Here is a 13,754-nt window from a genome sequence, read left to right on the forward strand (position 1 = left end):
TGAAACTACGACAATTCCATTGCATTATTAAACGGCTTGGGGGCATCGAGTGGGGCATCTATTGAGGCGGCTTATTTTTACATATCGTAGTATGCGGAGTGACCATTTGTGTGACTTTGTGCATTTCCTCCACGATCTTCTGTATGTCTTGTCTCAGAGTGGTAAATTGGCCCTGAAGATCCGCAATATTGTCGAAAGCCTTTTGCCATTCCTTGGATGCTTCAAACTTTAGTTGCGCTTCTCGTTGCGCCAACACTTCTTGAGTAATGAAAGGCATGGAGTTGAAGCCTGTCGATTGCGAAGCTACATCTGCTTTTTTGCGTGAAATGCGAGAACGGCTCTGTCGGGCAGATTTAGGTGCAGATTGGGAAGGGGAAACAGACTGACGACGTGTAGCCGCTCTTCGGAGGAATGCAAGCTCTTTACGCAATGCCTCGAGCTCCGAACGAAGCTCCTGAAGGTTTTGTTTTAGCTGCGAATTTTCCAGCACTATTGGATGGTCATTCGGTAGCGGCATTATGGGGTTATGGCCGGCTTTCTGGGTGGATCCTGTGACGGCGGTAGCCCAGGAGACACCACTAGTGACATGTCGATGCAAGGCTTTACTGCTGCGTTTGGGTTCTTGATCGTTTTGAGGGTCCGTTTTAGACACTTTGTCTTCCTGTTTGGGAAGGCGACTGGGACAGACTTTGCTAACCGCTAGGTGACCATCTGCTTGACACGCGACGCAAAAGGTCGTGGACTCGCACTCTCCTTCAGCAGCGTGGGTGCGACCGCATTCTTTGCACACGCTGGGTGACGGACAGTACTTGGACATGTGTCCCAGACTGTGGCAGTTAAAGCACACCAACCTTTTGGGGCGGTACTCAGCCACGCGTACCAGTTCCATGTAGTATTTCACTACTCTCGGCAAGGTAGTCGAGTTAAATGTAAGAATGGCTCTGTCCGATTTGCCGATCTTCTGGACACGAAGAACTTCAGCTTGTTCACATCGAATCCAGCTGTGGATTGCTTCATTACTTTCATTCGGGTCTACTCGGATGACACCTCGTATGGTGTTCTTGTTGGAGGGCATGAGTTCTATCGCCACTTCGATAGTTTCGATCTTCCCGTTCTGGCGGAATGAAAGGTGATCTATTTTAAAAAATATATATATATATTGTTTACGCTTAATTTGTCAACTCGCATCGAGCCCGGATGGCTCAATGGGCTAGTGACAGGCAACCGAAATTGTGCAATTTCGTTGTGATTACAATAGATAGCAATACAAAGATTGCGTTATTATCTTCACTTCAACCCTAAATCATGCTCATGAAGGTAGCTCTCTTGGTCAAGTCAGCGGCGGATCCAGGTTTTTTCTGAGAGGAGGGTCAGCTTCTATTAGTTATTATAATGATGAGGAGGATGAGGATAGTAGCCTTCTTTACTCACCAAAGTTTTGGATAACCAAAAATACAAGAAAAATGATCAACTCGACTTCTATAACCTGAAGGTTCATCTTCTTGGGGGTATAAATTCCAAAATTAAGGGGGGGGGGGGGGGTCAGGACATCCGGACCCCCCTCTGGATCCGCCAATGGGTCAAGTGATATATGGGCAGCCAGTGTCCAGTGTTTCCCAGTGCCCACTGTGTCCTGGTGTTTGTCCACATGAAATATTTGCGAGGTAAGAAGTCCTTTTAGATCGTAAAAAAAAACTTCTCACGTGCTTAACCAAAATAATAAAGTTTTAAACTGCTCTGTCGTTAAAAAACTTTTTTTTGTTAATTTTTTTTTTACAAGCTTTACTCTGAACAGTTTTACGGTAGTGTTCTTTATGACTATACAGACTCGTACATATAGTCACTTCGTCGAGCCTCGGGGCCGCTCACGATTTCCCCGCAAACGAATTTCATTTGCACTGCTTTTATCCTTCGCCCCCCTGTTTCCGTGACGTCACGTAGTGACGTGGCGTGCACCGTCGCCCTTGAATGTTTGTCGTGGGCCGCTCGTCTGCCCTCTCAAAAGCGTCCGCGCGACGAATGCGTGTGGTATTCCGAATGCTAGCCGGCTCGCCCCTGAAAGGGCACGTATTAATGGGTGCGCGCGTGTACCGTGGGTTCGTCGTGGGTGCTGAGAATGCGTGCGGGCGGCGGAGATGCACGTCGTGTGGCGACGGCGGAGAAGCTCGCTATTGTTTCGTGCGCAGACAACAGTTCTTCTCTCGTCGGTAACCCCAAAGTAGCTTCCGTGACATACAGTCGAACCCGATTGCTATATACACCGATATAGCGAATTATCGAATATAACGAACGGAATTATAAATCTGGTTCGTCGTGCTGAATTTAAGCGGCGACTTGTTCTGTTATAACGAATTAATGTTTTCTAACCGAGAGGGTCAAAATGATGTCCATCCTAACACGCAGAGTCAAAGCCTGTTCAAAAACTTTTCCCTTGACTTAAAGGTTGCATTACACAGTCGATTTTCCCTAAACCCCACTCGTCGAACTTCTTTTGTGCGTTCGGCTTTTCTGCGGAGCTGTAGTGTTGTGCGAAAAAGCCTACCTGTCAGACCCCGCCTTGCGGCGAAGCCAACTTCTTGCATCGGCAGAAATTGACGGTCGAGCGAGCGAGCTGTTCAGCGAAGGCTTCAAAGTTCCCCAGAAATGCTTTCGCAGATCCCTTCGAGTGCGATTGCCTTAATAGAGAGACTGCTTTTGTCAATGGATAAGTTTGTGTGGATGCGTACATTTTTTGCTGCACATTCTCGCTTCACTGCTTCAGGCTATGCGCTTGCCTAACAAGATGAAAAAAAATTCTTTTTCTGCTGCTGGGCTTGTTTTAGCAGCTACCGCAAGTTCTTTTTGTTTCTTTTTCTTCTCTGTTGCAGAATCTAGGCTGCATGTATCCAGTACAGGAGCATCGTCCACATCATGTACGGTACGTTCGTGCATTCTGGATGCTACGTCTTCGTAGTAGTTTTGAAGTGCTTGTTCATGTCTGCATTCGTCCTCTTGGGATGTTTGACATCGTAGCTACGGCACTCTTGCCGTTTTCAGCTGAGTAAACAACTTCGATATTGGCATAGAAGCAAGTTCAATGAAGGCTCTTAGGGAGATGGCAGGGTGATGGCAAGTGAATAACTAAGGTTTGAGTGACATCAGGGGAAGGCATGATAGTGAAACTCACATTAACGGAGGAGGTACAAAAAGTACTTTATCTTACTTATCCCAACCCATGGTAGGCATTTTATTGTAATGCCAATTAGGCTTTGACGTCTGTATATCTTGGGGCCGTATTTCTGTTTGCAGAGCGTAACTAATCTGAGTTTTACTCATTTGTAGAAATAAAAGAATTGCCTACATTTATGTGCGCTCTGTCGTTTTATTTGTGAATAGTGACCTTGTGTTGTGCACACATTTAATTAGGGCGTATCTTCCCGGCAAGTGTGCTTTTTTGTGTAAATTACATTTATAAGTTGTGGTGGTCATGCAAACCACTTTGCAGGTATGCATCCTACCTACTATGCCCACTAACGTCTTTAACGTATGAGTGGGTAATGCCTCCTGCAATAGTTCTGCATCATGACTCCTTCAAGACACCATCTTTAAATGCATGCTATAATAATGTTCATAGTGGCTCACCGATTACTGCTGCTGTTATGACCAGAGGGCTAGTCTGCAGTGATGGATGTCGTGGCATTGTGGGAACTTTTCTTTCCACGGGGAAAAAACAAACTCCCACATGCACCTTCCATCCTTTGTTATTCTATTCATTTCTACTCTTGTCAGCCACTCTCATCAGATGGGGAGTTGCTGAAATGGAGATTGAAGAAGCCAGATGTAAGCTCAGCAACATCACACACCACTTAGAGCTGCAAGAAGATGGGTGGAGGGGGGTAAAATTGGCTCGATTCCGTTTTCTCACCTGCAGCCCCAACCCAGTCGGAGCTTCGAGAGAGGCTCGAGAGCTTGCGGTCATCCAGCTCGACTCCGACCAATGGGGAACCCAGGGCGCCTCCACGCAACTCCCACAGACATCACAGGCCAAAGCGCACAAAGGTCAAAATGGGTACGTTCTTACTTGTTTGTTTTTTATTTTGCTATATATCTGTCTACATGTTCAGTAAACTTTCGTTATAACGTGGACACGACTTCTCTTAGGGCACTGAAGTGGAAACCATAAACCATTTCAAACAAAGCAAGATTTCGAGTAAAGTGATTTTGTTATATAACGATGGTTTACTGTGTGTGTGTGCATGTGTAAGAAAGAGAGTAGCATTTGATGCCTAAAGCTCTTGATGTCTATAGACTGAATTTAAATTTTTGTTTTTTTTTCTATCACTTTGTCAAACCCGACTGTTTCTTTAAACATATTCCGAGTTGCCACCTTCAATTTGACTGTACACCCATGAGCGATGCGCAGCTTTTCACATACTCCCCGAAGTTTAGTCAGATTTTTGTATCCTCTTTGACCATGCATATGCTCTTCCCAGAACACCGCGAATAGACGCGCTATTTTACAGATATACTGCGAATATGCCGTACAGGCTAGTCTGATGTTTTATTAGAGCAATTAACGCTATTATTCGGGCATTGAATAAACGTAAAGCTTCTGTCCAGCGTACTTACTTATAGTCGGGTGGTAGACTGCTTTCGGCGGAACTATAGGTCGATAGCACAACATTGCTAGCAAATGTATCCAACCAGATTCTAAAAACACAAGCCCTTTGCCAAAAACATTGGCACTGAAGTGAGCCTACAAACTTTTTGACTGTTAACAGCAGCATCCCGTGATACAGAAGAACCGCCGCGTCAGCAGAACAAGCAGCCGCTGGTCAACACGTTTGTTTATGGCAACTTAATGCTATGCCACTTGAAAAACTAATGCAATCTTCATGACTCCTGCGAGGGGCGCATCCTCGCACAAATGCTTCTACATTGGGTGTCATCCTGGGCGTGCCACGGGCGATTCTCACTTCTTTACCATCGATAACGTGCGTGCACTCACGCTGTATGTACCGGTACTCGAAGTGCAGCACGCACACCGCGCAGTTTTGTTTCTTAGGGTGATCTTGGAGCTTCATCTCTCGGAATGCTAAGGTGTGATAGCCTTTACAGCTCTGACACCTGCGTAGCCGGTGCGGCATCCCGGCACGTAAAAGTAGCAAAGGCTCTAGGCATGCTGAGGACGTTGAAATTAAACACTGAAGGCTCATCACATCACAACACTCAATGCAAAGAGATAAACAGCAGCAGCGGTTCTGCACAGCAATGACCAAATACAACTGCGGGACCTCCGATATGTGGCCACCTTATGCCGGCGGTTGCAGTTCTCATCAGCACAACCCAATACACTTAGGGGCCTTCAATCCACTGCGATCGCAGCGCCGCCACGTAAACTTTCAACAAACTGCACTTCGCGACGAAGCCGGCGCAGAGTTGCGGCTCGTCCAACTCAGATTCTTAAGAAGTACTCTAGCTCTACACAAAGTTTTGGATCTTTGCGAGCCCGTCAACCTAGCGTAACTGACGGCTGTGTCACTCCGCGAAGCCACTGGAAGGTAAGTTGGTCTCTCAAAAATATGCATCCAAGCATACTTTTTTGTGTTCTCACACAAAATCCTTATCACTTCAGTGGTAAAAGCAATGGTAAAAGCAGTGGTAAAAAGCAAAGCCACAGTCGTCAGATAGGAAGCACGTTTTGTTCATAAATACAGTGCGAAGTCAAAAACAAAACTACCTGACAGCACCTGTCGTAGTCTGAGGCATTTGAATGGGAGCGTCTTCATTAGAACTAAAATTCAACGAATCCACATCGTTGGTGGAGTCGTCGCTGCATCAGGGGTAACAAAAATCATCAGAAGCAGCAGCAGCCGAAGTCCCTGCCACACCTGCCCGTTTTTACAGAGTCCGGTGTAAAGCAGACACCATTTTCACACAACTAGATGCTATTGCGAGTTCAAATTTCACTCTCGGCGCAGTCTCCGCACGCGAAATGTCAACAAAACATGATAAAATCGAAAAAGGAGTTGTCAATAAATACGCCATCAGGAGGCGTTAGATGTCTGCAAGGCGCCGTTTTTGGCTTTCACGGAACGTTTGAAATCATCGGAACTCTATGTCCGATGGCGTGTGGCGCCGTAAGGAATGAGTTATGTACCAATTGACTGATTTCAATTCGTTGTGGAAGTGTGGTTGGAGGCTTCTATAAAATGCCTAAAGTACCAGATTAAGGAGCCCAAAAGGCATGACAGGGGTCTCTCAGAGCGCGCAAAGTATGCTTCAGGATTTTGTGCGGGGAGGAAATGCCGGGAAGTTAATTTATTGGTAAGTTAATCCAAAAAGTTTCCGAGCTTGCCACAATGCGAGGCTTTCTTTGCCAATGTTTACAATGTGACACCACAAAAGCAGTGCGACAGTGTGACATTTGTGCCGGTCTTGCCTTTATGGGTAAATATGCAGGTGTTGTGGCAGCAGAGCAATGTGACCGAGTGAATGAATTTAGCAGAGGCCACAGGTGGGGTTCTTGGAAAACAAAGTTAAAAAAATGGCGCTTCTGGCACTTGTGGTGCAAGGCTGGAGAAACAGCAGAGCTGGCGGCCCTTCTCCCTTTGTCGGAGACCCGCCTATTGCACCTAACGTGGATTTCCGAACTTGCCGCTGAAAGTTCTCTGCGACTGTCAGGCCCAGATCGTTTTATCCGCAGGCTTGCACACCTCTCCCAAAGTGAACCATGTTAGCTTGCGATAGAACTGGCAGCAACCAGCTTCGTGAACCCGGCGTCTGTAGCGCGAACTCTGTGTCTGTGCTCCCCTCTTCAGGCGCGAATGCACGTGAACTGGTGAGAAGAAGAGCATGTGAGAGGTCACGACATGAATGCTGGGTAGACTGTTCTTGAAGGTCGAGCTGGCCGACGCCGGGTGCGCCTCACGAGGCACACGCTCACATGCACTCAGTATTTTTTCTTGGTATTTTTTGTGAACTCATACAGACCAAGCTCAGGCTTAAACAGCTCTGCTGTTAATATTTGGGGCTCACAAGTGCAGCACGGAAGAATTCAGAACTCGTACCAAGTGGAACGAAGTACAGTGCAATCACTGAAAAACCTGCTTAAGAATAGGGAGACGAGTGGCCCTGCAAGTTCGAAGTTCTATAGGCACGTCTCTTGCAAAACGAATTTGCGGGTTATCGCTGTCTTAGATTCTCCTGGCTGGCCTCACACAGAAACCGGAGGTGAGGGTGTTGGGTGCTGCTGTAAATTGTGTAAAGTTAAAAGTTTCACTGGTTAATTAAAGGGGCCATGAAGACAAAGTACAAGTTTGGTTCATTCGAAAGACAGCTTTGTCCCGGTAAAAATGATACCAATTTTATTGCAAACCTCGAGCAAAGGATTGCGATATTAAAGGAAACGTGAAGCAGTGGCAACTCCCTAGCCACTGGCTGTGGCGGTTTCTCCATGACATCGCAGAGTCTTGTTTGTGCGATTGGCAGCACCAACTAAAGCCTCTGTTAAGAAACACAACTTGACGATTGTAGTGAGGCCTCTATACTCGGTGACAACTTAAGAACGGCACCGGAAGTTGCCGCTGTGCCTTATCACCGTAGCCGGATGTTTCTCCGCGCGGCGCAAGTAGGGCATTACTGGGAATATTTTGAACACGGCGTGAGCCGTTCCCGTGTTTTGTTGGACTTAATATGCTTATAAACGACTCCAGTGATGACAAACAAACTGCGTGAGACAAGGCAGACGATATCACGCATTCATAGCAAACCCCTTTCAAAACGCACGCGCACTGACGTCACGGGTCCGGTGCTTTGGCGGAGTGATGCACTACATGAGGTGGTGCCATTCTTGAGTTGTAACCGAGTATAGTTATGTTTGATTGCATTACTCGAATGCTAATGTCTGACACACTTAAAATAACGTTTTATTCATGGCCCATGTGACATCACTCTTCCCCATAACACGTAGCATGAAATTTGAGTTTCTTAGTAGTATTTTTGCATTATCTCTTGTTAAAAAACGCCTTTCGTGGCTTAAATGACACCGAGTAAGGTACTGAAGTCTAGTTTTTTTCAATTTGAACAAAGTTTTACGCCACGAGTGTTGTGTGCCTCTGTGGACTGTTGCAGGGTACCACACGTGGACTCCTGGGATGCTGCATGACCAGCTTATGGCCGAGTTGAAGACGCGGGAGGGCTCACGCTGCAACTGCTGCCCCTATGGCTACCATATCCACCTGGACTTTGTGCAGTTCTGTGATTCTCTAAAGGTCAGTGGCTGCACTGCTGCCCCCTCTGCTCATGCCTCACACTCGGAAGGCACTGCAAGGGCTCAGCTTGAAGGGGCGTCTGTGGGGCCTCCTTTGAACCTTCTCGGACGAGGCGCTCGCAGAATGCTGTGGCAGAGTTTGTGCTGTGTAAAAAGCATGTGACTGAAAATGGTGCAACACAGTGCAGAGGGATCAGTTTTGTGGTACTACGTCATTTGTACAGTGCAATGCTTCTCTTTTGATTTTGTGAGTGCAGTTCTGTACCTCCTCTCGTGTTCAAGTGCGGAGGTGGTGTACCTTGGGTTCACAATTGCCCCAGCACTCCTGGCAACGGAGGTGTAGGTGCTAACGAAACAGGCCTGGCCGATTCTGAACAATAGCAGGCACTGGCATGGAGCTGTAACAATGGGGATGATGATGATAGTGGGTATATAGTGGTATCGTTTACTGATCTTCTGTGTCCTCAGGAGAAACTCCTCTAAGAAAGCCCATTAAAAAAAAAAACACTTCTTGCACTGCTGTTTCATTTGAGTAGTATTTCTATTTAACTAGGTGCCACCTTACAAAGCTATGATAATGTCATAAGTCACCACATAAAAAAAGAATGGAAGGACACGACCGCAGTGGTGCCTTCTGCCAGTCGCTTCAACAGTGGCCTGTCATGCTTGGCCCCTTGCCCAGGCTCAGGCGGCAAGGAGTAACATGGATGAACTTCGACACCAGTGCCGAGAGCGCCGCCGGCAGCGAAAGTCTCTGCAGGCATACCTTGGCATGCTCGACAGCGAATCGGCCAAGCAGGACGAAATCATTGCTGCCCCAAGGAAGAGTGAACCGCCCTGCACAAAGGTGGGCCGGTGCTGTTCCCATCGCCTGACAGTCTCTCTCTATCTCACGTTGCGCTGCTGAGCACGAGGTTGTGGGTTCGATTCCCGGCCGCGGCGGCCGCTTTTCTGATGGAGGCGAAAAGCGAAAACGCTAGTGTATACGAGATTTCGGCGCACGTTAAAGATCCCCAGGTGGTCAAAATTAATCCGGAGCCCACCACTACGGCGCGCCTCATCCCCTGCGTTGCGTCGGTGCGTTAAACCCTACAATCAATCAATCAATCAATCAATCAATCAATCAATCAATCAATCAATCAATCAATCTCTCTCTCTCTCTCTCTCTCTCTCTCTCTCTCTCTCTCTCTCTCTCTCTCTCTCTCTCTCTCTCTCTCTCTCTCTCTCTCTCTCTCTCTCTCTCTCTCTCTCTCTCTCTCTCTCTATCTCTCTCTATCTCTCTATCTCATTTTGTCCACCTGTCTGTCTGTCATGGTTGGTCAGTTGCTCACTCTGATTAATGTCTTTGTGCTGCCGACGAAAATAAGCAATGCTTTCTTATCTTTAGCCTGATGCTCTTACAGTACTTGAGGTTGAGCTTACCTTTGCCAGGTTTTCTTTTTTAGTTAGAAGTTTAGCTACCTGTAATTGCATTCCCTCCGTGAATGATTTTATCTATATACTTTCATCATTGGATGGTGTGTAGGTGATGCCTTGACCTTTATCCAGGTAGATTTCCTTCTGGGGCAGCTTATCTTGTTTATGTGGCTTGTGTACTCGATACACGTCGTGGCCACTTCAAAGCAAAACACTCTTCTTCCTGGATTACATTGAACTGCTGTAAGTGGCCCACCACTGTTATCAGTCAATGATGTACGGCATCCGCTCTTTTATCTCCCCAGCATTGAGGCCAATGTTTTGCCAGCGATAACGCGCAAGCTGCTTCAATGGGTGTCGCGGCCAGCCTGCATCAGCATGAGATTATGGAAGGGGATCGATAGGGAGGGCTTGGCTGTCAGTTTTGCCGCAACTTTGGAAAGCAGTCCAGGCAATGCTTTGTGTATAAGCCCTTGTGGCAGAGTTGTCGTCGCTCTTTCACAGGCTGTGTTCGAAAATGGTGTGCGTCGAAGTGTGTAAGGTTCATTTCGTAGTGTGGAAGTCAAGGTTGAGCTCCGTCTAAACTGGCAAAGGCTGCAATGTCAAAGAGGCCCTCATGGTTTGTTCGGTGTGTTGGCATCTGCAGCGGCCTCGGGGATTTTGAGGTTGGTGCCAGGGAACCGTCGCTATACCATTCTGTACTCGTGATCTCCCAGTGTTTCAGTGTTCATTCATGTTTGTGCGGATCACTTTCTTTTGTAGTTTGGTTGAATGTACAGTCTTTGTCAAAATTTTCTAGGCCAAGCCGGAAACACACAGGTCGCAAAAATAATTCAATGTACAAGCATACGTCTCAAGCGAGGCTGAAACATTTTATGCAGGAAAGCTAGAGAAGATAGTTTTTTTTCTTATTGTCACACGATATTTCTGTCATAAGTAAAGGTAAAGCCTATTTTTTTTTAATTCGTTGTGGGCGAGAAGGCTTAGGATTGACCCAGAAAATTTTGACAAAGGGTCTACGTTCATGTGCTCTTTGTTTGCTCTTCCCTGCTTTGTCCCCAGCGACAATTCTCTTTCTTATTATTATTTCTCTCAGAAGTGCACTTTCTGGCTCTGAAATTTGTTTCCGTCTCATATTTTTTGCTTGAACTTGAGTGTCTTGTGTTTTCTTTTTTTCTTTTTTTGTGGGAAAGGTGCGCATTTCTTCACCTTAGTGCTTGTTCATGTTTTCTCTTCACTTTGCCTTTGCCTTTGCCTACTTTGCCTTTGCCTTTGCCTACATTGCCTTTGCTTGATTTTATGTCGTTGCATGTACGGGGAGCTTTCAACGATTGTAACCCTGAGAAGGGCTACATACAAGGCATCAAGTTGTACAGGCAGACAATTTCTTGATCAGCGAATAGTACTTTCTGGTGTTTTGTTCCTGTTAGTTCCCGCACAAAGGTTACGCGACTCCTTTGCAGCCGCTTCCCAGTGCGCCGCCACCGGACTTGCTTGCATCGAACGACGAGACCCTGAACGAAGTCTTCCGCAACTTCGAAGACGTCCTCAACAGCCACGAGAAAGGCCTGGGCAATGGTCACCTCGAAGACGGCGGCCGCGGCATCAAGCGCGAGCTGCAAAAGGTCGACCTCCTGCAAAACGCGCCCAAGTATGCAGACTCGGCCACAGTGTCTCCGGATGCTGGTGAGAATCGTTATTCGCCTCCCAAAAAAGGATGCTCGAGAGCAGTTTGTCGTGCTACTTGGTGGCTGACCATTGCATGCTCTCAAAACACTCATGGTCTGGCCTCTGTAATGCTTTTACTGAAAGGGAAACTTTGTGCCCAAAGTGGTTTATTATAAAGCGACCCTCGAAGTTCAGAAGAGCACGAGGTCGTGGGTTCGATTCCCGGCCGCGGCGGTCGCTTTTCTGATGGAGGCGAAAAGCAAAAATGCCCGTGTGTACGAGATTTCGGCGCACGTTAAAGATCCCCAGGGGGTCCAAATTAATCCGGAGCCCTGGTGGTGGTGGTGGTGGTGGTGGTGATGTTTATTGACGGGTGGACCTAGCCTTGCGTGGTATGCTGGCAATTGCTCACCCGATCAGCACCTTTTTACCGCTATGCGCGGGAATTCACCATGCCTCACTGAGGCTTGTGACACGTAAAAATTGCAGGATCAAACGAAAGATGTCCCTCCTCGTGATCCAATGGCCTTCCGGGAAAATTAAATGCTACGGCGTGCCTCATCGCCTGCGTTGCGTCGGCGCGTTAAACCCTACAATCAATCAATCAATCGAAGTTCAGGAACTTCAAATGTGGTAATGTATGTACACATTTTGGCCTGGATCATAAAATGTTAAGATAAAGAAAAATAGATGCACAGAATTCAAAGGTGTACCTTTTGTTGTCTTAGAGCGGGCACATGACCTTAATGACATCAGAAGCTAAATAACAAGCAAGAGGTAGGGCTGAAAGAGGGCACACAACCATCGCCTTTATCAGTAGCGCTCACGTGATATTGTTGACCCTCGGTGCAGTCGTGCCCGTTTGCTTTGAAATTCTCCTAGTCTTTTTTTTTTTCTTTTAATATATAAGGTCAAAGTCAGCCATTCACCCTAGGCTAGGCTTCTGTTTAATTGTGCTTCGTTTCAACTACGATTAAATTCGTTTTGACTGGCCAAGAACGCACGCTGGTGCCACTGATTATTAACCTTCTATCAATTTTTACCACTGCACAAACTACGTAACCCAGTGAAGTGCTGCCGTTTCAATTCAGAACCGATGCCATCACCAGGACTGTGTTTTTATTGGCCAGATACGGAGCAACGGAAGGCAAAGGAAATCTTGGACATGGTCTTTGGCCCATCACGTTCAAGGAGTGGCTCTACAAGCTCCGTATCTTCTTTGTCGACCAACTCATCTAGTGCTGTTCCTGATGTAAGTCGTGTAGGACTGCTTGCCGTGCAGCTGTCATTGTGGCAGGTTGTCGTATTGCATGCATGCAGCCATCTCCTGATTGCTGGAGTGATTGTGCAAGCCTAGTTGCACACTTGACTTGTGAACAAAGTTCTCGGGTGGATGGTGGTCAGCCTTGGTTTTTTGCGGAGAGGGTTGCAAAGCTAAGTGCATTTAAATGAAGCTACAGTGTAGACCGCTTATAACGTATGTCGCGGGAGCCGCAAAAATCCGCACTATAAGCGGTACCGCGCTATAACCAAAACGTGTGCGAATTCAACCGTATCACCACCTACCTCCCAAGTCATCCTAAATTTTTTATCACCCAAACGCACAGCGCCTAAAAACGAAGGAAGGGTCTTTATTTCGTATTATTTTTAACATCAGCCGCTGCTGCCGGGTCTCACACATTGCAAAAGCGCGGTCTTACAAACGGCGAGTGCGGCTTTAACTTCCGTTGTGTTTGTGTTTTGAAAGACCATGACTGCGTTTTTTGCGTCTGTGAAGATGCCGCAGGTCATGATAAGAAAGGCCAGCGGGATTTTTTTTTCTTTTTTTTTACCCCACCTTGCGTTCACGATGCCGAAGGCGGCTGCTTATCAGCGCAACGTACTGGTGGTGGAAATCTTCGCCCGGCTCGCTTGATCGGGAAGAGCGGTGGTTTATCTGCACAACGTTATAAAGCGTGAACCGCATGGAGCGATTTCTCGCGAAAACGTGCAGCGCACGCCGCAGGCGCGGCGACGCCGGCGCGAATACAACTGTGTGCGGCGCGGTAAGAGGCGGCAACATGGCGTCGGCACTGGCCGTGGAGCGGTGCAGGCAGCTCCAGCGACCACTTCTAACCGCTCGCTGAAATGCCGCACGAGGCGCAAGCGAAGATGCTCATGCAAGAAAAGAGCTGATAATGTGACCGCAAAGTGAAATATAAACTGCCATCTACGCTGCTTGTGAAAGCGCCCATCAAAAAATACCGCGGCGGTAAGCCTAAACTAAAGTCCCTTCATCTGATCGAGGGACTTTAGCCTAAACACCTCTGGCGCGGCTAGCCGGCTCGGAGCGCTTCGAATCTCCCGCCATTAGGTGCGCGTCTTTCCATTGGTGCAAGTCGTCAGGCTCCTCCCACTGCCACACGAAGAAGCCACCGCG

The 13,754-nt window shown here is 47.4% G+C and overlaps 2 protein-coding genes across 7 annotated transcripts in view; one reads left to right on the plus strand and one right to left on the minus strand.

Moving 5' to 3' along the window:
- The window catches only part of Kank (KN motif and ankyrin repeat domain-containing protein 2 kank), an 89,608-nt gene that overhangs the window by 51,444 nt on the left and 24,410 nt on the right, over positions 1-13,754 (plus strand). For 3 of the 6 annotated variants that reach the window (XM_077693302.1, XM_077693306.1, XM_077693303.1), the window contains exons 2-8: positions 2,868-2,917; positions 3,769-3,819; positions 3,911-4,048; positions 8,113-8,252; positions 8,934-9,098; positions 11,131-11,353; positions 12,466-12,587. In XM_077693302.1, the coding sequence (XP_077549428.1) occupies positions 2,911-2,917; positions 3,769-3,819; positions 3,911-4,048; positions 8,113-8,252; positions 8,934-9,098; positions 11,131-11,353; positions 12,466-12,587 (846 nt within the window). In that variant the 5' untranslated portion in view covers positions 2,868-2,910. Of the gene's footprint in view, positions 1-2,867; positions 2,918-3,768; positions 3,820-3,910; positions 4,049-8,112; positions 8,253-8,933; positions 9,099-10,114; positions 10,333-11,130; positions 11,354-12,465; positions 12,588-13,754 lie in introns of those variants that run through there. The other 3 variants (XM_077693304.1, XM_077693305.1, XM_077693307.1) reach the window with 2 other exon arrangements.
- LOC144162675 (uncharacterized) overlaps positions 1-13,754 on the minus strand; it is a 108,927-nt gene that overhangs the window by 50,870 nt on the left and 44,303 nt on the right. The window lies entirely within an intron of this gene.

The sequence above is a fragment of the Haemaphysalis longicornis genome, unplaced genomic scaffold (genome assembly GCF_048455015.1).
Source record: "Haemaphysalis longicornis isolate Haplotype H1 unplaced genomic scaffold, Haemaphysalis longicornis Haplotype H1 scaffold_12, whole genome shotgun sequence".
Lineage (NCBI taxonomy): Eukaryota > Metazoa > Arthropoda > Arachnida > Ixodida > Ixodidae > Haemaphysalis > Haemaphysalis longicornis.